The following is a 27,142-nucleotide window of genomic DNA, read 5'->3' as shown; positions in this document are numbered from 1 at the left end:
ACACATTCATGACTGTATGACGACACTGCTATGACATTGTTTATTGATACTGTCATGTCATAGGCCTACTTAACCCTATCCAGACCGGGCTTTTTTGGCATTCCTGGGACCGGGGGGGGGGCTCTTTTGACCCCCCCCCCCCCTCATAACTTAGGAACCGAATGGCGTATGACCACCAAACTTGGAGGGGATGATCTTCAGCCAAAGATCTATGAATGACATCAGTTTGGTGTCATTATTGGATATTATGACGTCATTATGACGTCATTTCCTGCTTTTATTGCCCAAAATGTCACCTTAATGTATTTTCAATTTAACTTGGGTAATGCACATCAATTTTGGTTATTATGTGCATCAGACCACTTCAAATGTTCACAAGGGTGTCTGATGCTAATGAAAATGTAAAAAAATATGAAAAGTGATGATGATGAGGCTTAGATTAGTGATTTTTGGTCAGGCGTACCTGTCAGAAAACCGTTGCCATGGCAACAACACAAATGATAAGCCTAATCTTTTGGTATCACATTGTAGCCAACTTCATTCTAGGAAAAGTCACAAAGTTTCGTATTCATAGCTTTAGTCATTCAGGAGTTATACGACATCAAAGTTGGTGCGGGCACTTTTAGCCCCCCCCCCCCGGTCTGGATAGGGTTAAGATGCCAGCGTCAAGTGTCAAGTAAAATGGTGGATCGTATCTGTATCCACCATTTTAAATTTCCAGTAATAGACATCTTTAACTGCCAAATGTGCTGCACTTTGTTCAGGGCAGGAAATATAAGTTTATTACTTCGAAATATCAATGAAAAGACCAAATTTGGGAATGTGCAGCATAGTTCTAATGAGCATTATTGCAATGCCTACTCTGGCCACAATCTTACAGAACCTACAACTCTAAGGTAGGCCTACAGATGGCAAGTTTGTTTTTCAGTAATATTTCCTTGAACTCTCGTGGAAAAAAAAGTATTTACAATATAGACTATTTCAGAGTATTATGACTTCAGCTGTCCTAAACTTGTGCAACTTCCAAAATCCCAGAATGCGTATTGTCCATAATGACAAATGAACTTGCCGGCGGCACCTTTAAAATAATATTACCAATTGTCCACTGTCTATTTCCAGGGATATGCTTGTTGTGTGGTTTAACCTACAATACATGTAGTCTCTGAAATATAAGAAGTGAAAAAAAGTCTAAATGCTTCCGTCAAACCTAAAACCTTTGCAGGGCTGCTTTCAGTTGCCCAGTGATATTTACCTGATTCCTACCATCTGATATGCTTTCGCATATACATGGGAACGCCCCCGCGTGACGTAGCCGAACGCAGCCAGATGATGTGAATCAGGTTACAGTGATAGGGGATGCAGAAGACAGAGCAGAGCACAGAATCATGGCATAACACCTTTTGACCACTAGAGGGCAGTAGTCACTGTAAAAGTAGTTCCTGTAAAAGCAACACCCCATCCTTGCTGACCTGCTGAACACGGTTTATTTCTCTACCAAATGCATTATTTCAGAAATATCATGCAATCATTTCAGGTTTCATGAAAAAAAGAAAACTTGTGACTTGACAAAGGCATGGATTCGACTTGGACTTGGACATGACTTGGTGAAATGTGACTCGATTGTTAAGACTTGAGACATACTTGTGACATAGTCCCACGTCTGATGGTAAGTGGCCTACTACTTGATTTACAAGGAGCTCCTGCATAGTACATTCATGCAACTTGTTTACTAAAATCCTTGTTATGTTTGCGTACAGTGAGGTTGGTAACACACCCCCCCCCCTTCCACCTTGGTTTACGTCTATTTACAGAGGAAGACTCAACAGGCTCTTTCACACTGAGCTTGAGAAATGCTGTCCAAAAGGTGGGTCAGCCTGACCTAATTCCTGTAAACACACACACACACACACACATGCACGCGCGCACGCACGCACGCACACACACACGCACGCACGCACGCACGCACGCACGCACGCGCGCACACACACACACACACACACACACATGCATTTAGATAGACACGTAGCAACTTGAGAGAGATGTAAACAGAGAGAGAGAGAGAGAGAGAGAGAGAGAGAGAGAGAGAGAGGAACTTGTGACAGTAGTGAAAAACATTGAGAAACTCCTCCCTTTCGCCTGGAAGCCCGCCAAACAGAGCTGCATAGTCTGCTGGAGGTTTTCTGCAGATTTTATTGGTCCAGTGGGTAAGCTGGGGGGAGGTGCCATGTGTGTGTGTGCAGAGTTCACAAGGGTGCAGTCTAAAATAGTTTTGCCACAAAAGCTCAGCCTGATTCCTAAAATGTTTTTTTTCTGTCTCTGTCAACTGTTTTAACTCTTCACTCTTCTCCTCTCCATTTCTTCTCTCCGTCCCTTGTAGTTCTGTTGGATTAGGTCGTTTGGCACTTCTTGCCGAGAATTCAAGAAGGGGGAAGGAATGACACAAGAGAGCAACAAGCAACAGAAAGAGATTTAGAGCCAGCGGAGGAGAGGGAAAACATGTCTGCCTTCGTCTCCAAGAATTCTACACTCCTCCTGCAAGTCGGGCCTCGTGATTGGCTGGGAAGCTACTAGGCAGCAGTAACGGCCCACTTCCTGGTTAAGTCCAGCGGTTTGCTGTTTAACCTCTTTGCCCCCCCCCCCCCCTCACACCCACACCCACACTGCCTCCTGTCACTGTCAGGCCTCACGCCCTCCCACTCCCCCCCGCCCCCCAAACCCCATAACCCCTGCCAAAAGCCAGCGCCCACCACCACCACCACAGCGTGCATCTGTGTGTGTGCACATGTGTGTGTTTGTTTTAGTGTTAGTGCGTATGCTTGGGTGTGTATGTGTATATAGCCTGTGAGCTTGCGAGAGGGGAAAAAAATGCCACTCCAATCTACCTGGCTCGCGTTCCGACCGGTGCCAACGGGAATAGTGTGGAAAAGAGAACAGGCGGCCAGATAAGATAGGAAAACCGTGGCTGCCACCAGGGGAAAAAAACGTACCGTGAAATCTGCCAACAGCAAGCGGAGGTGGAGGAAGAGGAGGAGGAGGAGGAGGAAGAGGAGGAGGTGTCCTGAGTGAGCAAGAGCGGAGAGGAGGAGGAGAGAGATTGCAGAAGTTTGCAAAGAGTTTTGTGCAGCTGTGTGAACTCAGGGCAGCAGTGTCCAGTGCATTGCGGTGGTGCTATACCCATACCCAGGAAACATACACAGGACTGGGATAGGAATTGGAGTTGGACTACCTACCGTGACCCTGGGAGTCTGACTGGGACAGAGTGGGACACAGAGATACAGACAGACAGACAGGAGAACGGCAAGTGTCTCTTTCTGTGGCTGTGTGGTGAGAGGTTTTTTGGACCCTCCTTCTGTTCCCTGCAGGACCTGGTTTCTGTGTGTGCACGTCTTGCACGTATACAGTAGTGCTGTGCAGCCTGTTGTCGATTTGTGATGGTTTTGTGATGCTTTTTTTAAAACCTGAAATCCATGCTACTGTGGATCTGCACAGATGAGTCTGATGATGTGGTTTGAAGCATGTGGTCATCTGTCTGTTGGACTGTAACGGTGTTAAACTCCCTGTGGCTTTCTCACTTGACTGCATCCCCTTTTCCCCTCTCTATCTCTCTGATTCACATTATTGCTCTCTGCCTCTCTCTCTCTCTCTCTCTCTCTCTCTCTCTCTCTCTCTCTCTCTCTCTCTCTCTCTCTCTCTCTCCCTCTCTCTGTCTCCAAACTGTAACTCCCCCCGTTGATTTCTCACCTGAATGCATTTCATTTTATCCTGCATCTTTCTGATTCCCCCTCATCCCTTTCTCTCTCCCTCCTTCTCTTATGACCTTATGACTCTACAATCTCTGTCTATCTCTTCTTCCTCTGCCCTCCTGCTATTTCTGCCTCTCCTCTATACCTCTCCTTTTAAATCCATCTCTAACAATGTTTTTGTTTTTCCCCATTTGTTAAGCACTTTGAGTTACATGCCTTGTATGACACAGTGCTATACAAATACAATTATTATTATTGTTATTATTATTCTCTCTTCTTTTCTTCCCGGCCTGTCGTCCTCCTATCTCGCCCCTAATCTTCCTCTCTCTCCTCTCGGGTTGGTTATCTCTCCTTCTTCAGGAACTTGACATGCTGTCCGCCGCGTCTGCCGTCATCCGTCGAGGGGCCGCGAGATGCGGGAATGGCCGGCGCGCCATGGCAACGGTTATCTCGGGCAACAAGACGTCACAGTGAGTAGGGAGCCGTGCCGTGCCGTGCCGCAGGGGTCCCCAGGGTGCGCTCAGTGCTGCTGGCCAGGGTGGCAGGAACATGACTGGGCCTCAGCCTCATGTGTTGTCACACGTCACACACTCACTCTCTTTCTTTCGCTCTCTCTCTCTCTCTCTCTCTCTCTCTCACTGTCTTCTCTCTCTCGTTATCTCTCTCTCTCTCTCTCTCTCTCTCTCTCTCTCTCTCTCTCTCTCTCTCTATCTCTGTCTTCTCTCTCTTTATCTCTCTCTCTCTTTCTGTCTTCTCTCTCTCTTTCTGTCTTCTCTCTCTCTATCACTGTCTTCTCTCTCTTTATCTCCCTCTCTGTCTTCTCTCTCTCTCTCGCTCAGCACTGGCCAGGGTGGCAGGCAGGAAAGCAGACAAGGAGGGAGAAAGGGGTCAGTTGTCCCGGCCCAGGGAGATGGGCGGCCCACAATTGGGCCCTCATTACATTGAATTTATTGGGTTGGGGGCTTTTTCAGATGACTTATCCCCATACCTCCATGCAAAGCTGTCAGCGGTCCTCGGCCTGACGTGTTATGTCACACTCTCTCTCTCTCTCTCTTTCTTTCCTTTCTCTCTCTCTCTCTCTCTCTCTCTCTCTCTCTCTCTCTCTCTCTCTCTCTCTCTCTCTCTCTCTCTTTCATGTCTTCATCTCTCTTTCTCGCACTCTTCTCTCTCTCTTTATCTCGCTCTCTCTGTCTTCTCTCTCTCTCTTTATCTCTCTCTCTCTCTCTCTCTCTCTCTCTCTCTCTCTCTCTCTCTCTCTCTCTCTCTCTCTCTTCCATGTCTTCATCTTTCTCTCTCTCTCTCTCTGTCTCTCTTTACCACTCCCCTATTTTTTCTCTATCTTTTGTCTGTCTTTGTCCCTCCCTTCTTTCTCTCTTCCACACTCTTTCCTACATTCTGCCTGTTTCATCTGTCTTTGTTGTCACATTCTCACTGCCTCTGTACTCTTGTCTCCTTTTTTCGTGTCACGGTGGTCATAACTAGTTATTGCTCTGGAGCACCTGTCACAATAGATCAGTGTGTCTCAAACTTTTTCAGACCAAGGACCACTTAGTCCCCCCAAAAATGTTCAAGGACCACCTGTTAACTGAATTGACAGTTGACGGGTGCTACTTTGACACTGCTAATTTCGATGCAGATCACTTACCTTTTATTCAAGTCTGTCTTATTGTGGTGAATATAGCCTACTGCTAGCTTGTCTTGGAAAAATAGAAATCCCCTCGTGGACCACCTGAGCTCTGTCGCGGACCACTAATGGTCCCCGGACCACTCTTTGAGAATCACTGCAATATATGATGGTTAATGCTTGAAGAAAACCTTGATGATTTCTCTCGCTCGCTCGCTCTCTCTCTCTCTCTCCCTCCCTCTCTATCTCTCTCTCCCTCTCCCCATATCTCCATGCAGGCTGGTGAGGGAGAGGTTAAAGACGGACGTGGCCGAGATGAGGAGCCATTTCCCAGGCTTCAGGCCAGGCTTGGTCGTGCTCCAGGTGAGGCCGTTCGTCGAAATAACTCTGCTCCTCTCCAACTTTCTGAGCTCACTCCAATCATTATTTTTTCCCCCACCACATACTAACACCTCCTTTCTGGCTCTTTTTTTTATATGTGAGTATACAGGGTAGGATCTATAGGGTGGACAATCAGGGCATTTGCCCCTGGGCCCAGGACCCTCCTGTATTGGTGTTGGGGGCCTTATTGTGACCATTGTAGGCTGTATGGAGGGGCCCTATAGGTGTTTTGCCCTGGGGCCCTGTGTGCAATTGTTTCTCCACTGTGTTTATATTTACAAGCTGTAAGTGGTGCCAAAACAGAAACAACAGAAGTAGGCTACACTCCAAAAGTGCTCTGTGCACGGTCCAAAGCTCTCCTGCACATTTGAAAATGGAATGAGTATGTAGTTTTCAGCATGAAGAGTTTTGAGCACACTAAGCCTTTTTGTCACAGTGCACCAAGATTTCAGTTGACCAACCCTCTTCACAACATAACAGTAATGTTTTCAAAATTGGCAAGTCTGAGCATATTTAAATGGAAAGGTTAAATGGAATGTTGCAGTTTACAGGCAGAAAGCACATCATACAGTGTGTTATGAGCAGACTATGGAAAACATTTGGAAATGCCTTGTGCAGGCACTTAGCAAACGCGATTGTGCAACAAGAGTTAGTCCGAACCAGTTAGATAGCCTTGCTTGACCTTGTGTCAGAGCTCTCTGTTGTAAAAAAAAAATGTTACAAACGCCTGCAGGAAGGAGCAGTGGTCATCCCGAGTTCAGAAATGAAAAGCCCTGTCACATACAATTTGCTCCAGCATATGAACTAGCTGGTCTTAATCGCCACATCCTTTGATCCAGGAATGACCTACACAGTAATTAATGCTGAAATCACCTGAATAAGGAGCACAGGCAGAAGGAATATCTTTGCTTGCTTTGTTTGTCATTGCAACACCAAAACAATACCATGGCAGGAAAAAAAGAAAAAGACATACAGTTCTCAGTCATTATAAGGAACAGCATCTACTGTAGCCTTTGTATCGCCTCAAGATGACAAAGTGTGTGTGATTATGATGATTGGCAGGTCACACTGTGGAAATTACATATTTAGCCTACATACTCTAACTGCAGAACATTGCACTTGCCTCTGTCAATCAACTGTTCCATTCATTAATAAATTAATTCATTAATTCATTCGTTCATTCATTCATTCATTCATTCATTCATTCGTTCATTCATTCATTCATTCATTCATTCATTCATTCATTCATTCACTTATTCAGGTTCGTCCATCATCCATCCATCCATCCATCCAGCCAGCCATCCATCCATCCATTCATCCATCCATCCATCCAATCATTCATTCAAACTACAGTACTCTTGCCATTCACTGATTCACTCACTCACTGAGTCACTCACTCACATGAGTCATACAGACACACAAACCTGTTGTGTTGTGTTGTGTTGTGTTAGGTTGGCGATAGAGATGACTCCAACCTCTACATCAGCATGAAACTGAAGGCGGCAGCAGAGGTAAGGCTTTTGGGGCTAACCACACATTCACAATGAGTCATGGCATGGGGTCGCCCAGTGGTTCTCAAGGGGGGCGGTACAGCCCCCCAGGGGGCATTGGAGAGCTTTAGGGGGAGCGTTGAGAAGGATACAGCTGAGAGGGGGCGGTGCTTAGTTGCCATTGGGGAGCATTAGTTCATTTGTTTTTTTAATACTAATGGGGGGCGTTGTCAGTCTTATGATGATATCAAGGGAGGTTGGGAGGCTTGTGATGAGGCCACTGGAGTAGACAGATTATCATCGACTTTCAAATCTCTTCAAGATTTGGTCTGACCAAGAGCATAACAATTAACATTTCCCAAACGTCATGGTTGACCCGCCTCCCTTGGTTTGCCACTGGTTGTTTGCTCACTTCCCGGCAAAGTGGGAGGAGTTCCCGATTTTTCTGGAGCTCAGAAACGATATTTGTATTGCTCCTGGCCTGACTAGAAGTAACGCTGAAGGTGTTTCGTCACTAGGACGGCGTGGCTTGGCGAGGCATGGGGCACACACTCACTCACACCTAGCCTGATTATCATCAACGTTCAAATCACTTCGAGACTTGGTCTGACCAAGAGCATAACAATTTACGTTTCCTAAATGGCATGTTTGACCTGCTTTCCTTGGTTTGCTTATGGTTGTTTGCTTATCCACAAAGTGGGGGGAGTACCCGTATTTGCGGGAACTCAGAAAGTACTTGCATTGCTCTTGATCTGACTAGTTGCAATGCTGAAAGTGTTGCGTCACTAGCAGAGATGTATAAAGTACTGGAGAAAAGTAGTGGAGTAGAAGTACCAGTATCATCTTGTCAAATGACTTGAGTAAAAGTCAAAAGTAACCTTTCCTTGCCTTACTCAAGTAGAAGGACAAAGGTATTCAAAATGTGTTGTACTTAAGTAAAGCAAGTAGAAGTATTGCAAGTTTTGCTACTTGAGTAAAAAGTAGAAGTAGAAGTAAAAGTACTGCATTAAAAAAAAATGGGGAAAAAAAAGTCAGTCAAAAGTTTGAATACCATTTGGTTTATTATGTGAGGTGGTTGGTGTCGTTGATGTTGATGGCGATACCTCGTCTACCTCATCCATCTTGCCAACATGCCAGTGTCAATGCCAACTGAGCGTCACTGACCGCGCCAAAAGACATGCGCGAGAATGCGATCTGCTTTTATTTCCCTACCATTGCATTGCCCACTGACCGTGAACACGTTCCATCATATCTGGTGATGACAGAGCCATCTAGCGGTCGGGCATAGAAACGAGTAACGAGTAACGAAAGCAGCACATGAAAAATATATCTGAGTAAAAGTATTAATTTCATCAGAAAAATGTAGTGCAGTAAAAGTACAAGTATGAGGAAAAAAATATTACTCAAAAAAGTACAGATACTGCAGTTTAGTACTTAAGTACAGTACTTCGTTACTTTTACTTCGTTACTATACATCTCTGGTCACTAGGAGGGTACAGCCTGGCTACCTCACACCACCCCTGGTCCTTGTGCCTCAGCTGGCCAAAGCACAGAGCCCCCACTAGAAAGGCTAACTACGTAGGATGAAGCGGGTGTCAATCATGTTTCCCCTGCACCAATCTGCTCTGGGTTTGGATCATTCTGTCAGCAGATACACAGGGGGGTGGTGGTGGGCTGGGGGTTTGTACCACACATTCATTTTTATTTTCATCATTTTCATGTAATATCTGTAGAGATGTCAAATGCTCAGCCTGACCTAGCGATCTGTAGGCTAAACTTCCGCTGATTTCTCATTTCCCTGCATGGCCATGGTTAAGACCTGTCTCACAAATTTGTAGTGACATTGCAAAACCCTGACCTGCGAGTGACACAGTAACCCTGACCTGCCAGCAGTAACACAGTAACCCAGAGCTCCTAAGTAAATATATGACGATAGAAACATCACACCGACTACTACTTCTGCTGCTGCATATCACATTATGTCTTATACATACTACAGTATTGTGCAGTGTAGAATTCAAGGTGTCATACAGACGGGTTATAATTACTGTAGCCTATAAGTAATGAGTAATTTGCAAGATTCATTCACGTAGCTTTTAAAATATTCAGGAGCCAAACAACACACAAAATGGATGAGAGGTCTTGTGTAATGAGAGTATTTTGTAAGTACAGTACACCTTCAGTACAGTACACAGTCAGTGTTGCCAGATTGGGCGGTTGCCCGCCCAATTGGGCTACTTGGGATGGCCGTCTGCGGGTAAAAACAGGAAAAATGGGCCATTTGGCGTTTTTTTTTTAAAGCAGTTTTGTGCCCATAGAAACCAATGCCTTTTGTTGAAATTGGGTGGAATTTAGCGCATTTTGGCGGTTTTGGAGAAGCTTTTGGGCGGGTTTTGATCAGACAAATCTGGCAACACTGTACACATTCTTCTTCTCATGCAGTCTGCAATCTCCTTGTTTGTCTTTGGCCCATGTAGATTGGAATCAATGCCAACCACATCCGACTGCCAAATTCCGCCACAGAGGAAGAGGTAAGTTTCCAGGCAGGCAGAGAGGCACACAGTAAATTTCCCAGTGTTACTGTGTAGGCTAATTCTACACTTATTGGTGCAATGTGCAGGTCGGTGGCCAGAGTAGGTATTGCAACTATGTTGCTCATTGAAACTATGCTACTTATTGCTAATTTTCATCTTTTCATGAATAATTTACAAAATATTAAACTGACGTTATTTAGTATGACCCAAATAGACCTACAGTACGTTTTGTAGCTTAGTGGTGGTGGTAAGTAGGCCCCTATTTGTGGAAAAGGTAACATTTGTGAATGGGCAGCATGCATTCTATTACAAAGTGCATCTTTAAAGAGTAGAATCAACACTACCCGTGTTAGATTTGACTCCATACGTGTTGAATTAACACTGTAAAAGGTGTTAGGTGTGCAGTGTTCAGCCACCCGCTCCAGCATTTTTTTTACACCCTCCATTAGTCACTCAGATTAGTTATGGCTGCAGCTCAAGGTCACTCGTGCTGATAAAGTGCTCAGTGGAAAAAAAGATACACCTTCTCTATGCATACATAATTCCCTAGTGTTTAATTGAGGCACAAATCAGACAGTACTATTTTTATGCCCAAGAATTTATACATGAAGCAGGCTACAAAGAGTTCTGTATTTTTAAATTGTGGCTGTGTCTTCTTTTCAACTGTAATAATATATAAATACCTAGTGTTTTCTTTTTTGTGGCATACATCTCATGGTACACGTACAGCATTAGTCTTTTTTGCCCAAGGTTTTACATAACGTGAGCTATGAAGAAGATGGCTATGACTTCTGTATTTTTTAAAATCCTGGCTGCCTTTTCTTATCAAGGGTCATTGCAGTACAGTTAGCCCTATAATGCGCTCCGTTCTTCCACCAGTGAAATATTGTGGTCTTCGTGTGAACTTTCGGCTTCTGTTTCATATTCTAATTATCAGGAAGTCTAACAAGATAATAGAGAGAAGTCTACTTCAACAATGTTACAAAAAATCATTCCTACAGCAATAGTAATTGAAAAGACTTCACCATAGAACTACGAGGCTACAACATTATATAGAGGCTTTAGTAATACATTGGTGGTTTCCATTTTAGTAACACCAAATGAGACAAGGGCCTTAAGGCAACTAAGGCTGATAATAACCCATCTGTGAAAGCTGAAGACCCTTTAGCTGCCAATCAAAAGTGTAGTGGTGGTGTTTGACATGCATGGTCGTAACTACCATTGAGGACACAGAGGTCATGTCCCCTTTTTTCAGTAATGTAAAAAGTATCTACAGTATGATGAAAATCGATATATATGACCAACAATGATAAATTCAGTCTGTATATGTCACCCCCATTTATCCTTAAGGCAGTGATTAATGAAAACAAACTTAAAGGGGTATGCCACTATTTTGGGTCTTAATAAAGTCAAAACCGTTGGCCGTGGTTTATAAAGGTGGTAAAGTGTCTTATTTTTCATGTTAGGCGTCGTCTTGCTTTAACCCCTTAGCGCAGCACTATGGCTCTCTGTAATGTCACAGCAATATTGTTATGATGTAGTTAAGCATTTTCAGCAAGTGAATAGGGTCGCCGGCGACCCCCGCTGCAGTAAGAGGCTACGACAAGTTAAAAGAGGGAGTATGTAGCTAAGCTAGTGAAAGTCAATGGATCACTGTAGCATGTGTGATCCATTGACTCTCACTAGCTTAGGTAGCCTACATACTCCCACATTAAAACAAGACAACGCCTAACGTGAAAAATAAGACACTTTACCACCTTTATAAACCCCGTCCAACAATTTTAACCATATTCAGCCCCAAAATAGTGGCTACCCCTTTAAGAGTTTGACTGAAGTGTTTGAAGCAGTGGTGTAGTCTACTTTTTTGTGTTGGGCATACTGTACATTTGAGCATTTTAAGTGGGTATACTGTATATATTTGTGCTATTCTAAATAATGGATCAATCAATTTTAAGTGGGTATACTGAAATCCTTGAAATTTTGAAGTGGGTATACTCCGTATACCTGTGTTCTATGTAGACTACACCACTGGTTTGAAGCATTCTAAATGTACAGTATGCAGTATGCAGTACAGTGCACAGTATTTGACCTCGGTATTTGAAAATGTCTGGTTGCTGCCCTGGTGTCATGGGTGTCCTCTGATGTGTGCGTTTTTTTGCCCTCCTGTTACCAACTCTCCTGTAGGTGTTGCGCAGCATTGTGGCGGTGAACGAGGACCCTGCTGTGCACGGCCTGATTGTGCAGCTACCCCTGGACTCGGTCAACCCCATCGACACGGAGAAGGTGACCAACATGGTGGCTCCAGAGAAGGATGTAGACGGGTAAGAGCTATACAGTACACCTCAAATATCCAATCACTCATGACGACCTATATAGCATCCGCGATCCGCCTGACATTTCCAATCGCTCACCACATCCAGTGAATAACAGCCCACATAATAATAACAGCCCCCATAGTGAATAACAGCCCACACAGTAGTGCCAATTTTGGTTCAAATGTTCATTCTTTTGAATTTTTGCTTGGGGCCCCATCTGACCTTAGAATCGCCTCTGACCACATCGGGTGAGCTACCTGCTGTACACAGTAAAGTGTGTGTGTGTGTGTGTGTGTGTGTGTGTGTGTGTGTGTGTGTGTGTGTGTGTGTGTGTGTGTGTGTGTGTGTGTGTGTGTGTGTGTGTGTGTGTGTGTGTGTGTGTGTGTGTGTGTGTGTGTGTGTGCGTGCGCGCGCGCGTGTGTGTGTGTGTCTGTGCCTGTGCGTGTGTTTCCGCATGAATGTGTGTGTTAATTCAACACCAAGCACACTGTAAATTATGTTAAATCGTCTCTCAAAGTATTCAACACTGCAATTTACTGTGTGCATCATTTTGTTCCATAGTTGAGTAGCCCATGACTGACAGAACAGAACATTACAAGATTTAAAATAATTTGTCGAGTGCAGCTTGGGGCAAGTACCTTGGGCAGAGACAGTTCTATGACATCAGCACAAGAAGGGTTCAATTTGCGGGGCAATGCACACAGGTATTGAGACTGGATTATACTCTTTGTAGACTGGCTAAAGTCTCTCCTAGGGCACTAAACGCCTATGAGGCCCTGCCTCTACAGTGCAGTAGACTAAAATAGAAATGATGTAAGTGGAAGTAATAGCAGAGACTCTTTAAGTATAGAGATATGCCAACATAATAGGTTTCTATGGGCACCTAACATGACCAGGTTCCGGTCTGCCTAAAGGGGCGTGTCATAATGCTCCTAGCATTGAATAGAACAGTCCTCAGGTCTGCTTAGGTCTGCCTAAAGGGGGATTTCCCCCCCAATAATAGAACCAGGAAACAATGGGCCAATGGAACCTCTCTCTCTCTACTCTCTCTGGTAATAGGACCAGTTAAAAGATCCGAAACTCATTTTTCAATGTAATAGAAAACTTTAACCCCTTAGCGCAGAGCCTATGTTATAACCTTACTGTCACCAAAATTGTAATGGCTATGTCCTAATCCGCCCTCGGTAATGTCATAGCAATGTTGCTATGATGTAGTTGAGTATTTTCAACAAATAGTGAATAGGTCCGCCGGCAATCCCATCTGCACTAAGAGGCTACAGAAGCCTTATTGACTGACTGCGAAAGACATTTGCTCTTGCAGGTGCATGTGACGTCATTGTGTATTTACACACTGTAGCATGTGTGTGCTGTGGGGAGTTCTCCTGGTGACCTTGTGTTGCCCCACGGGACGTTCTCTTTTTGTTACTACGTACTCGTGGTTCTCAACCTTTTTTGAACAAACACCCCCTTGGCCTCATCATAAACCTGACAATGCCCCCCTTAGTATTAAAAAATTAAACGGACTAATGGCCCCCAATGGCAACTAAGCTCCGACCCCTTTCAGCTGTATCCTTCTCAACAACCCCCCCCCCCCCCCTAGAGTTCCCCAACGCCTCCTGGGGGGCTGTGCCGCCCCCGTTGAGAAACATTAGACTACGTACTCGTTCTGTTTACCGATATAGCAGCCCCCATGCTGCCACTTCTAGTTGGAGCTGACTCCATTCAGTTCCCCTTGCCTTGCTATCCACCGCTCTGCTCCAGTGATGTCGCTCAGGTTCCATTGGAGCTGATTGTGCCTAGGGCCCACAATTTGCTGCTACGCCCCTGCTCTGCTCTCTGCCTCTGTGGAGCCCTATCTCACGCCTTTCGTAAAGTCTTCACGAAAATAATAGATTAATTTTCGTGGTGCATTCACGTTTTTGCCCGCCTTTCGTAAAGTCTTCACGAAAATAATAGATTAATTTTCACGCTGCCTATTCACTTGAATTGCCCCACTGCTGCTATGGTTATCCAAACGTCTGCAGGGGCGGGGAGGGGGTGCTGACAGAACACTGCTGATACACTCGGGACTCACTAATTCGACGCCCTTTCGGTACTTATGCCTTATGTCCCCTAAACCTAAACCTAAACCTAACCCTAACCTTAACCCTACTTAACCCTAAACCTAACCCTAACCCTAACCTTAACCCTAACCTTAACCCTAAACCTACACTCTAAGAAAATTTCCCTGCAAAATAACGGCAGTTACTGGCAATTATATTTACCTGTAATTCTACTGTTATTTCACACCAAAAATCAAATACAGCTCATTGCTGTTTAATGTATCACAGTATATAACATTTTTTCAGCAGCAATTGAACTGTTGAATAACAGTACTCTACAGAACGTTCACAGTATTAGTATTGTTAAACTAAAAGTGCTCTACAATATTTATGCAGTAGTATAAGTAAAATAACAGTACATTTCAGTTGAATCGTTCACCATGACTGGAGTGCCTTGAGCATGATACTATGGCGCTATGCTGTATTGAGAAAATGGTTTGCGGTGGTCCTTTGAAAGTGTGGGCATGAATAAAATTTCAGAGTATGCAGTGCTATGTTACAATGATTATATATATATGATTATATATATATTACAGCAAGCTTTCACAAAGAGGAAAGTGTGCAAGCATGTAAGCAAGCTTGTAGGCAAGTTTGTAGGCAAACAAGTGCTATGCTGTGCCATGCAGGCCAGCCAGCAGGCAGGCAAGCAACTGAAGTGTTGATAGTCCAGATTTATATACAGGTGCAAGAGTACCATGTGACCAGAGTCATCAGGCCCTTGGCAGGTGACGCCCATAATTGAATAATGGCATAACAGCCCTACTCAGGTGAGGCCAGGCACTGATTAGCAGATTGGTTTAGATGGGGCTGCTTGTTGCAAGAGTGTAACAAGTTCTTAAAATGTTTCAGCCATTCACACTTTCATCACTATCAAAATGCATGTGCTACTCACACTTGCCTGCATCAAGCACTTTTTAAGTATTGTAGTTTCCTTAGAAATTGTTTAATCATGCTTGATAGTATCAGATAATCTTTAACCAGTCAGAATGACTTCAGTTCTTCAGGTGGTATTGAAGTTTGATGGTGATCACGGACAAGTGGAGGATGAATGGGTTTCAATGGTGCTGCCTAAAATAACTTGTTATTTTCTAGAGATGCACCGGATCCGGTTCCGGTTCCGGATCCGTCAGGATAATAGAGTTTTTCACAGGATCCGGGTCCGGCAGGATCTTAAGCAGTGGATCCGGTATCCGGCATGTTACCTAAAAATCAGGGTCTGGTGCATATCTAGCCTAGGCTTTTCAGTCTTTCACAACCCCAATCACTGCATGGAGTGAAATCCCTTTGGAAGCGGCTATTGCAGGCAGTGTGGCAATAAGCCAATGAGTCTAAAAAATAGTTTGGGCCAATGTAAGGGCCCACGTGTGCGAGTAGACTATATGTTTCAACCCTTTTGTAGGATCCGGTATCCGGTTCCGGATCCGGCAGGATCTTAAGCAGTGGATCTGGTATCCGGCAGGATCCTAAAAATCAGCATCCGGTGCATCTCTAGTTTTTTCCACAACGGCGAATACTGCTATTGTGCAGTACTTACTGTTTATGCTCAATATGTGACTCAAAGTAATATTTTCACAGTAGTTGTCTGTTTTTTCGAAAAACAGTAGAATGCTGTTGCAGAATTGCCGTAAATAAACAGCTATTTGTTACAGTGTAACCCTAAATCCCTTGTTTGAAATGTTTGATTACCATGTGACGGTAGGCTACCGAAAGGGCATCAAACTAGTGGGTCGCTAGGCAACAGTCGGGCAATTCAAGTGAATAGGCAGCGTGAAAATTAATCTATTATTTTCGTGAAGACTTTACGAAAGGCGGGCAATAACGTGAATGCACCACGAAAATTAATCTATTTTTTTCGTGAATACTTCACAAAATGAGTGAGATACGGTTGCTCTGTGACCAGATGGCTTTGAGCTGTCGCTATCGCTAAAGGCCAACAGACAGGCGGCTTGCTCTGAACCCAGACGCCCACTCTGCCTCCTGATTCATTCAGTCTCGTGCTTGGCAACAGATACTGATACTGATAACTGAAGAGCTCTTTTTGCAAAATGCTGTAGATCCATTTTTTCGAAACTATTCAAAAATGACTTGATTTTAGTGTGCTGTTGTAAATGAAAATGTATCAGTCAAATCACTGTCTGTTTGCTAGAGTGTGGAGAGAAAAGATCAGATAGGCCATATTAACCCTGTTCAAATTACGCCGATGCTACCTTAAAATGTAGTTTTAAAAAAGATTCACGGAAATTGCATTTGAATGGCTTTTATGGCATTTTGGGAAAGGGCATCTTCATTTCCATACCTAAAAAATAAAGACGAAGAAGGAGAGAAACTAATCATGTTGTGGCAAGATTGCTGCTCCTCCAGTCAGTCATGATTCATATCAAACAGAAGGTTGCCCTCTGTTGAACAGGAGCTGTGAATAATAAAGTTGAGTGGATTTGAATTCAATGTCACAGAATGCACATCTGTTGCCATGGATGACCACACTGTGTTTCCAAGTGAACACCTGCTATTTTTTTGTTATTTTATTCCTCCTTCATTTCATTTTACAAGGGTAATCACATTGAGGCTGATGCCTCTTTTGCTACAGGCTTAGGCCTACCTTGTGTCAGTGAGGCAGAGGATTTTTAAAAATAATTTGATCACATTTATGACGACACCTATGAGGACAAGATTTAAAATATTTTAACTTTACATAAAAAAACATTGGTATAGACATTGTGGTTTGCAGTGTGATGAGGATGACCGCCTCGTAATTGCTTTTCACAGTTTCTCTAGTTTGATTTGCTCTTGTGTATTAGCTACCTCCTTCATCTGTATTTAATCCACATTGCTATGCCTCCACCGTTTACCCGTTCTGCTTTCTGCTTGCCCTTGCGAACAGCCTCACTAGCATCAATGCCGGGAAACTTTCCCGTGGGGATCTGGGAGACTGTTTCATCCCCTGCACACCAAATGGATGCATGGAGCTCATCGCCCAGTCAGGTGCGTCGAGTCACACACGCTACACAGTTAAAAACAACTGCTAACTCAACACTTAGAAAGTCAGTTCAACACCTTTCTTGATTGTATTTGGAGTACTCTGTAAGTGTCGAATTAACACGGCATGTTCTACTGTGCACTGTGCAGTAAAACAAATCCTAACCCAACACTTAGAAAGTCAGTTTAACACTGCACGGCACCACACCACCACCACCACACACCGCGTTCCACATAAAAAAACACTCCAAATGGCCTTGATCCGACTTCAGAATCAATTTCAGCCAGGCCATGGTTATGTAAATGATGTGTAGAATATATTATCACACTGACATATGCAATGCACTATAGAAGCACAGCGTGAAAATCAGGCTGAAGCTGAAGTGGCGCTATGAAAGCTAAATAGCCTGCGCGTGTCTGTTTTCATCTCCATAATGTGTGCGGTTGTAGGCTACTACTTATGGGATCTGTGTCTGTCTGTCTGAGTCTGTGTGAAGGACCTGTATTGGAAATACCAGCACACATACTCATAGCTTAATTTGCATATAAATTACAATGTGTTTAAATTAATCCACCTGACAGATGTTTACTCAAAGGGAGTATAACACAATATAGTGAAGCATTTAAACTAAGAGGATACAGACACATATTTTATGCTGTAGGATGCTCTTTTTGTTTTGGTGTTTTCTTTTCAGGAATGGTTAGGGTGAGACAAGTTCCAAAAGGACATTCAGTCTTTATCACAACATTTTGTTACCTTGGTAGTTAAAACAAATACACAATCTACAGTTAGCCAATTGTGCTGGAGGCTATTCAATTCGGTTGAAATGCCTTTGAATTATCACCATAGCACTGTTGTCACCATAACGATAATCATAGTCAGAGGAAGTCGTGCTAACTTTGTTATGATTTGCAATATATATTGTAGATAATATAAGTGTGGTAACACTTTATTTTAGGGATACATCTATTAGCACTAATACATACAATGTCCCTGTATAATTTTCCACTGCCGGTTTTCTGGTAGGCCTACAGCTCAACACAGCACGACTTTTTGCCCTTCGATTGAGCTGTGTAGTGCCCAACCCAAAAGCAAAACGTGGCGGCCAAGTTACGCTGTGGCAAGCTGCAGGCTTACCAGAAAACCGGCAGTGGAAAAGAGGAATTAGTGTCAGTTTCAGTTCACTCCGAATTATATAATCGACTCTCTTAGTGTCAATTTAACACTGTCAAATTGGCTGTGGACTATCTGGCATCGCGTCTGGCACCACCATCCAGGGAAGCCAACATAGCGGGATGGCAAAGGGGTCAGGTGTCCCTGGCCCAGGGAGAGAGGGGGACGAAAATTGTGGGTAACACTTTATTTTAGGGTTCGAAGAGGGGATGTCTGCGCTTCAGCCTTGGTGGTGCTCACCGTCGAGGACAGCAGTATAAAGACAAGCTGGGCTACTTCACAGTGACTAGACCCAGAGATGACTGGAGCACTCAGCAACTTTTTTAGAGGTTTTTTATTTTGGTGCACAAAATGACTGACGTTTCGGCGCACCTGCGCCTTCCTCAGAGTCAAACCATACTGGTGATACCACAGTCAAAATAAAGACATCTTCCCTCCCTTCTGCTTTGGCATTGGTTCTTCAAAAGGGGGTGGGTGTATGTAGTAGTTAACCAGTAAGGGCACTCATGGTAGATCTAACAGTTTTCATTTGTCAGTAAAGAAATAAACTGAAGGTGAAAATAAATCAAAGTGACAATAATCATTATGGGCCAGAGCATTCTAAACACCCAAGTGGACACAATTAAACAAAAAACAAAAAAATATTAAACAAAATATATAATATAAAACATTCTCAAAGAAAACATGAGAGACAAAGTTCCTCGTTAAGTCCATGGGGTTCCACTGTGTTCAGTGTGTGGATCCAGAAGGCTTCTCTTCTCAGTAGAAGTTTGACCACGTCACCACCTCTTTGGGGAGGTGTAATGCTGTCTATTCCCCAGAATTTTAGCTTTAACTTTATTTTAGGGATACATCTATTAGCACTAATACATACAATGTCCCTGTATAACTTGTAAGACATGTGCAAAGCAAAATCAAATATTTGTTAGGCATGTATTCGCAAATGTCTTGTTCATGCACAATAAGGGATTTATTACTAATTTAACCTTAGTAAGGACCTAGTAGGCATTAGCATTTGCTTAGTACATGCCTTACAAGTTACTAATGCAGGCATTAACATAAGTGTTTGGTGACTACCGTGTAGGCCTACCTAGACAACACTGCAATTTCAAACGATGTGACTTATGCACATAGCCTAAACATGAACGTTTGACAATAAAGTTTTTTTAACTTTCACTTGACCTTATAACAGGGACTTCAGTAGCGGGTAAGAACGCTGTGGTGATCGGGCGCAGTAAGATCGTAGGAGCTCCAATGCATGACCTGCTTCTGTGGAGTCATGCCACAGTGACTACCTGCCACTCAAAGACCAAGGACCTGGCTGCACAGGTAAATCAAGCGCTATTCAGGTTAAGCATGCGGTTTTGTCTTTTTCTTGTCTGCCCACCTGGGTTTAGATGTGTTGAGTTGTGTACAAAATTGGTGCTGGAAGCAAGCTGTATCAATCAATCAATCAATCAATCAATCAATCAATCAATCAATCAATCAGTCCGTCCGTCCGTCCGTCCGTCCGTCCGTCCGTCCGTCCGTCCATTCATCCATCCATCAAGAAAAAAATAAAACGAATACAGATACTTTATTAAAGGCTCGAGGCCCACAAGTGATACAAGACAGTATATTAATCAATAAAACATCTTGACTTGGGCATACAGCATAGCACTCCTCTTTCTGCTCATGTCAGCATCATCTTCCAGTGTATCTGTTAGGATGTTCCCCAGATAATTTGTGGCATAGTTTCTCCCAGCGCTTCTGCAGATAGATAGAAAGAAGATAATTTAATTTTCAAATCATCTTTACTCCTATACATCATCATTACCACACTCTTCTTGTCAAATTCTACCCCATAATCAGAACAGATATTACGGACTCCTTCCTGTCTGTAATATACAATAGGCTACCATATATATCCCTTATTCCTTGCTTTAAAGCACCTTCAAAAACTTGTAAGGTGCTGTTGATTTGTCGTTCAACGTGTCCTCCCATCGTCTTCACTTAAAGGGATATGCCACTATTTTGGGGCTTAATACAGTTAAAATCGTTGGCCGGGGTTTATAAAGGTGGTAAAGTGTCTTATTTTTCATGTTAAGCGTTGTCTTTCTTTAAGACAAATTAAAAGAGGGAGTATATATCTAAGCTAATGAAAGTCAATGGATCACTGTAGCATGTAGCATGCTACACGGATCCATTGACTTTCACTAGCGTAGTGACATGCTCCCTCTTTTGACTTGTCTTAAAGCAAGACAACGGCTTACATAAAAAATAAGACACTTTACGACCTTCATAAACCCTGGCCAACGATTTTAACGGTATTAAGCCCCAAAATAGTGGCTTTAAGTCAATGGCTCTTTTGCACATCATTTCATGTCCCTTTTTTCTTATTTTTTTTGTCACATCCTGTCACTCATGCTGCAAACCTTCACACAGAAGCACATGAGTAATCCCTTTTTTTAGCATGTGTATGCACAGGGCTGCTGACAGTTTTTGCTGGGCCCAGGACAAAGTCATCTGAAAGGGCCCCCTATCCAATACATGCAATGTAATGGTATGAGGGATCCAATCCTGGGCCCCACATTACCCTGGGCCAGGGACAACATACCCCTTTGCCCTGTCTGCGGGCATGTCTGTAGCCAGTGAGCACTGAGTGAGTGTGTCGTGTAGTGCTTGACATGTTGACCACTAATCAGAGAGAAGAGAGGAGAGCAGATGCTAATCATGGAGATCAGGTCCACTGACAGCTTTGGCCGGGCCCAGGACAAAGTCATCTGAAAGCCCCCCCCCCAGCCAAATACATGCCATGTAACGAGGATCCAATTCTGGGCCCCCTCTCTCCGTATGCCCGGGACAACTGTCCCCTTTGTCCGCCCCCTGTAGGCACCCCTGAAGGAGATGATTGTTATTGCCTCTCTCCTCTCCTGCTCAAGTCGAGGAGCTGCAGGGCCGATTACAGCTTTGGCCAGGCCCAGGACAAGGTCATATAAAAGGCCATGCAATGTAATGTAATGAGGACCCAATCTGGGGGCCACTCTAGTCCTGGGCCCAGGACAACGTAACCCTTTGCCCCTCCGTCAACCTTCCTGACGAGGAGGACATTTGACATCTCACATCACGCCTTGTATGTTGTTGGCTAGGCCCCTCTACCCCTTTACCCGTCCTAATGGGCTAATTGAATCTTTGCCCTGCTGTGATCTTATTCAGTTTCCCAACCTTTTTTTAAAGCGACATTGTCCCATTTTAAATAAGCCCATTTGCCCTATTTTCTTGAGTTAAATAAATGATTTTTACCTCTCTCCCGTTAATACAGCCGCTCCCTGTGTCTGGCAGCGCAGCTTGTTAGCATGTTTCATCGCAACTGCTGGAATCCGGACATGACCACATAGCCAAATGCCCTATACGTTCTGCAAAAAATGTGCGTGAACACACACACACACACACACATGGAGAGAGAGAGAGAGAGAGAGAGAGAGAGAGAGAGAGAGAGAGAGAGAGAGAGAGAGAGAGAGAGAGAGAGAAACCATCGAGAGTGAAGAACAGTAGCCTCTAAAACCCCAATGGAAAAGGAAGTTAGAGGAGGAGGAAGAAGAGAATGCACACCACTATGACCCCTCTCTCACCACTACATCTTCAACAAAAGTGCGTCATTTGTTCTGCCATGTGGCTCATTTCACTGAAGTGTTATGCTACTTTGTTATTGTTGAAAATGGCTGACTGGTCGGATCGTAGCACAGACCAAGGTCCGTGAAAAACTTAGAAACCATCAAGAGTCAAGAACAGTAGCCTCTTAAACCCAATGGAAAAGGAAGGTATGAGGAGGAGGAAGAAGAGAATGCCTATCACCATAACCCCCTCTGCTCAAGCCACTTTCCACTACATCTCCAACAAAAGTGCGTCATTTGTTCTACCATGTGGCTCATCTCACTGAAGTGTCATGATTCATCGTTTTGTGATAATGTGATGATGCAATGAGGAGTAACAGCCCTGTCCTCTCCCCTCTCCTCTTTCTAGGTGGGCCGGGCGGACATCTTGGTGGTGGGAGCGGGCAAGGCCGAGATGGTCAAAGGAGAGTGGGTGAAGGACGGGGCCGTGGTCATCGACTGTGGGATCAATCACATCCCAGGTCTGTGGGCGCTCTTTTGGTCTGTGCCTGTATCTGTGATTCTCTAACTCTCTCTCTCTCTCTCTCTCTCTTTCTCTCTCTCCCTCTCTCTCACACATACACAAACGCACGCACGCACGCACGCACACATGCACACACACATGCACGCACACATTGATATATTCTTCTTTGTTATATATAAGTGTACTTTGTCATAACTCAAGTAATACAGTATCCTATTTTTAACGAGGCCTGCCACTGCTTTTCTATTATCCACAGAGGAGGGCCATAGCACACTGGATTAATTAGGATCAAATGAGACTATGCAGGGCTGCACTGGGGGAGACATAGGGCCCGGCCACTTGTGCCTTAACGGGGCCACCACAATTAGCGGTGCAGAACTGACTCGCCGGTGGGCCCCGCACCCTTGTTGGCCCTATTTTCAGAATTGTTAATATATATATGTGTGTGTGTGTGTATATATACGTATATATATACATACAGTATATGTATACTATATATATATACTATATACTATACTCTCCTATATATATATATATATATTGAATTGAATTGAAAACTTTATTACAGACTCAAAAATTTCCATATAAGATACATAAAAAGACATAAAAAACACATACAAAAACAGACAGGTACATCACAAAGCACCAGTTCATTTGAAAACATATAAACATCTATACCAGTGCTGCCACAATTCAGAGAAGTACCTTGTATCACTCTGCCTGGTATCACAAAGAGTAGATATTATACCATTGCTTGATCCAGCAAGTCTACCCATAAATCTATGCATAAAATTTCTCAGCAGTGCATGAAAAGTGGGGACACTACAATTGACAAATAAAGTGCTTGCGCTCGTCCATCATATACACTGTATATATATATTTTTACATTTCTGAAAATATGGGCCCACGAGGGTGACGGGCCCACCGGGAAATGCCCACTATGCCAAATGGCCAGTCCAGCCCTGAGCCTGTGGAATAAAGTCTCTTAGATATGAGAAGAGCACATCTGGGAGGCTTGAAACGGATTTATTTTCGCCTTTGTGTCTCTGTGTAGCATACTGGCCAAGAGAATAAATTTGACAATCGGACTGTATCTCTCTTTGTCTCACTGATTTGCCTGCGTCCTCTGTCATTGCCCTGCTTCTCTCTCTCTCTCTCTCTCTCTCTCTCTCTCTCTCTCTCTCTCTCTCTCTCTCTCTCTCTCTCTCTCTCTCTCTCTCTGCAGACAGCAGTAAGGCCAGTGGTAAGCGTGTGGTGGGGGACGTGCATTACCCCTCCGCTAAGGAGAGGGCGGCCTACATCACCCCAGTGCCAGGAGGGGTGGGCCCCATGACCGTGGCCATGTTGATGGAGGTAAGCACCCACCCACCCACGCACGCACAAACACATGCATGCTCACATATACATGCCTGCATGCATACATGCAGACACACACGCACGCACGCACGCACGGACGCACGGACGCACGCGCGCACACACACACGATATGCATGACTGGCATACAAGATTTGAGGATTATTCTTAATTTAGTGTGTGTGTGTGTGTGTGTGTGTGTGTGTGTGTGTGTGTGTGTGTGTGTGTGTGTGTGTGTGTGTGTGTGTGTGTGTGTGTGTGTGTGTGTGTGTTTGTGTGCGTGTGCGTGTGCGTGTGCGTTTGTGCGTGTGCGTTTGTGCGTGTGTGTGTGTGTGTATGTGTGAATGCATGCATAGCCCACCATATGTATAGTTAATAATCATAAAAGTAAGTGAGTGTGATAGGCCCATAGTAATCCTGCCTTGCAGATATTGAGGTTTAAAGGTACACTGCAGGAAATGGTCAAAAAAGGTACTGCAACTATGCTGCTCATTGAAACTGGGCTGCCTATTGATAAATTTAATCTTAACAATATTTTCTAGTATGGTCCAAGTAGAGTCATTTTTGCAGCAAAAAATTGCTATTTTTGGAAATTCAAAATGGCGGACCATGGAGAAGATACCCCTTTTCATGTAAGAAAAATGCAATTTTTCCAGTCATAATGAATACTTAGAATTTGATGCTGGTGGTAAGTATTCATGAAAAAGGTAACATTAGTGAATGGGTAGCATGAATTTTAGAAATAAACAGCTAAAAATCTCACACAGTGTCCCTAAGAATACTGAGATGAAACTGAAAATACAAATCATTGACGACCAAGTCAAACAGCACAACAGCAATGAATGTAGGACAAACAAATCCTGGCTGGTGAAGGTCTGAGAAGAGAGAGAGATACATATTCAGATGTCAAAAATAAGGAGGTATACAGTAGTAGATTGAGAAGAGAAATGATGAGAATATGGAGAGTGGGATGCGTTTTGGTATTCACAGGCAGGTCCTCTCCATCCCCATCCCTCGCCGGCTCCTTGGCCATGTGGTAACAGATGCTGCCGTAATTAAACGTGACAGGGTTTTACACACACACACACACACGCACGCACTCACGCACGCACACACGCACACACACACGCGCACACACACAGGGGTGCCGACAGGGGGGACAAAGTGGACAGTTGTCCCAGGCCTAGAGAGAAAAGGGACCCAGAATAGGATCCTCCTTACATTTTATGTATTGGGCTATCGGGGGCCCTTTCAGATGACTTTGTCCTGGGTCCAGCCAAAGCTGTCAGTGGCCCTGCACAGGCACACACGTGCGCACGCACACACACACACAAACACACACACACACACATACACACGCACAAACACACACACACACACACACACACACACACACACACACACACACACACACACACACACACACACACACACACACACACACACACACACACACACACACACACACACAGACACAGGGTTTTACGCTCGTCATGAATCATCTGCGCCGTTAATCCAGTCAGAATCTTATTTAGTAAGCACGCTCCCACGGAAAAGACTGTATCTCCAGCAGCCAAATGTAATAGAGTACGCTCCCATGAGATGCAGCGTGAAGTCCGTGCTGCTGCTGCTGGTGGTCAATGTAGCGCTGCTGATGTCTCTTCCAAGGTCATGCATAAATTAATATCATGTGGTGCTATTGAAGCAAACCGTGCAGAGATAACATCATATGCCATAACATGCTGCTGCAAGAGGAGTATATACCAGTTTAGTTTAGTTTAGTTTAGTTTAGTTTAGTTTAGTTTAGTTTAGTTTAGTTTAGTTTAGTTTAGTTTAGTTTAGTTTAGTTTAGTAGGATCCACATTAGCTGGTCACAGACCCAGCTGTTCTTCCTGGGGTCCAACAATAAAATCAAAGAAGGAAAGGAAGGTTAATGTTCTGCAAGAAATGTTGATGGATGACATTTAGTCCGATAACACACTGGCCCTGTTATGAAGGTGATGTTATCAGAATGGCAACGATTCAATGAACAAGCTGCAATGTGTTGCTTAAAGGCGCACTGTGTAAGATAGTTGCCAGAGTAGGCTGCTCATTGAAACAAAATATTTACTAAATAATGAACTAATATTTATTAGTATGATCAAAGTACAGTAAGTTTTGCAGCTGGACATTCAAAATGGCGGACCATGGAGAAGATCCCCCTTTTCATGTATGAAAATTGCCATTTTCCCTGTCGAATACAGTACTTAGAAATTGAAGATGGTGGTAAGTATTCATGAAAAAGGTCATATTTGTGAATGGGCAGCATGAATTTCCGGAAATAAGCTACTAAAAATAATACTCAGTGCACCTTTAAGTCTGTGTGTATAATGTCATAGTAGTAGGGCCTAGTACTCTGGTAGTAGTGTGTTTAAATTAGTAGCATGGCCTTCGACTTGCCGAAAGATGCAAATATGTGAGGCTGCACTTTTATCATATTCTATTTATTATATACTAATTGTGACATACAGAAAATAATGAATCATATTATACTGTTGTGAATCTTACATATACATCTCTCTTGTCGATTCTAGAATACTGTTGTCAGTGCCAAGAGGTTCCTGAAGACATATCGTCCAGGGAAGTGGAACATCTCCTACTCCCCTCTGAAGCCAGTTCACCCAAAGCCAAGGTTTTAATATTCCCCTTTCAATACTCACATTCTTCCATTTTTTCTCATCTGTTAAAAAGAGTGTGGATAGATAATGTATAAAAATCCTTTATTGACACTGAATAATGAATAGAATGAATGACATTTTTTGTCACACAGTACCCCATTGTGCAAATGGGGCCCTTTTAATCTTTGCTGAAAAGACCCAAGATCATAACAACACTGCTGTGACATCACTGAGAGATTACAACTTGGTCATTACACAATTTTAGTGACAGTAGAGTGATAGCATACAGTAGGCTCCATGCAAAGGGGTTAATTCATCCCAATCACAGTAGCATTCAAGTATTCACAGTAATATTCGACAGTGTAAGACTGCAAATCTTTGTGCATATAGCCCTGTATGTTCCCACGGTCAGAGTTGTATAAAAGTAGAAGTATTGTTATGGGTGTAATTGCGACTCTTTATCCAACTCTATCCATGCTGTAGACTAAGGAAACACGAGGGAGGAAAGCTCAAAACTGTTTGTACTTTGGGAAAACTACATACAACCTTCTGTAGACATTATGCGTATCCATCCCCACTATGACCTTTATCTACACACATCTTATGGAACATCTATCTGCATGTCTTATTTGGCATGTAGGTAGTCAAACACTGCGGCCGGTAGGCATCGCTCTGAG

At 43.7% G+C, this 27,142-nt stretch overlaps 1 protein-coding gene across 3 annotated transcripts in view; it reads left to right on the top strand.

Moving 5' to 3' along the window:
• The first annotated feature begins 1,837 nt into the window (after nucleotides 1–1,837).
• mthfd1a (methylenetetrahydrofolate dehydrogenase (NADP+ dependent) 1a, methenyltetrahydrofolate cyclohydrolase, formyltetrahydrofolate synthetase) overlaps nucleotides 1,838–27,142 on the top strand; it is a 53,214-nt gene continuing 27,909 nt past the window's right edge. Inside the window, exons 1-12 of one of the 3 annotated variants that reach the window (XM_063223674.1) lie at nucleotides 1,838–1,864; nucleotides 2,378–2,595; nucleotides 4,104–4,213; nucleotides 5,646–5,730; nucleotides 7,200–7,259; nucleotides 9,716–9,769; nucleotides 11,957–12,093; nucleotides 17,071–17,171; nucleotides 19,532–19,668; nucleotides 22,342–22,453; nucleotides 23,681–23,808; nucleotides 26,382–26,479. In XM_063223674.1, coding sequence (XP_063079744.1) covers nucleotides 4,113–4,213; nucleotides 5,646–5,730; nucleotides 7,200–7,259; nucleotides 9,716–9,769; nucleotides 11,957–12,093; nucleotides 17,071–17,171; nucleotides 19,532–19,668; nucleotides 22,342–22,453; nucleotides 23,681–23,808; nucleotides 26,382–26,479 — 1,013 coding nt within the window. In that variant the 5' untranslated portion in view covers nucleotides 1,838–1,864; nucleotides 2,378–2,595; nucleotides 4,104–4,112. Of the gene's footprint in view, nucleotides 1,865–2,377; nucleotides 2,596–3,132; nucleotides 3,325–4,103; nucleotides 4,214–5,645; nucleotides 5,731–7,199; nucleotides 7,260–9,715; nucleotides 9,770–11,956; nucleotides 12,094–17,070; nucleotides 17,172–19,531; nucleotides 19,669–22,341; nucleotides 22,454–23,680; nucleotides 23,809–26,381; nucleotides 26,480–27,142 lie in introns of those variants that run through there. The other 2 variants (XM_063223673.1, XM_063223672.1) reach the window with 2 other exon arrangements.

Source organism: Engraulis encrasicolus, chromosome 18 (genome assembly GCF_034702125.1).
Source record: "Engraulis encrasicolus isolate BLACKSEA-1 chromosome 18, IST_EnEncr_1.0, whole genome shotgun sequence".
Lineage (NCBI taxonomy): Eukaryota > Metazoa > Chordata > Actinopteri > Clupeiformes > Engraulidae > Engraulis > Engraulis encrasicolus.
Note: the sequence above shows the minus strand (reverse complement) of the source record. Positions and strands in the feature narration are given on the sequence as shown.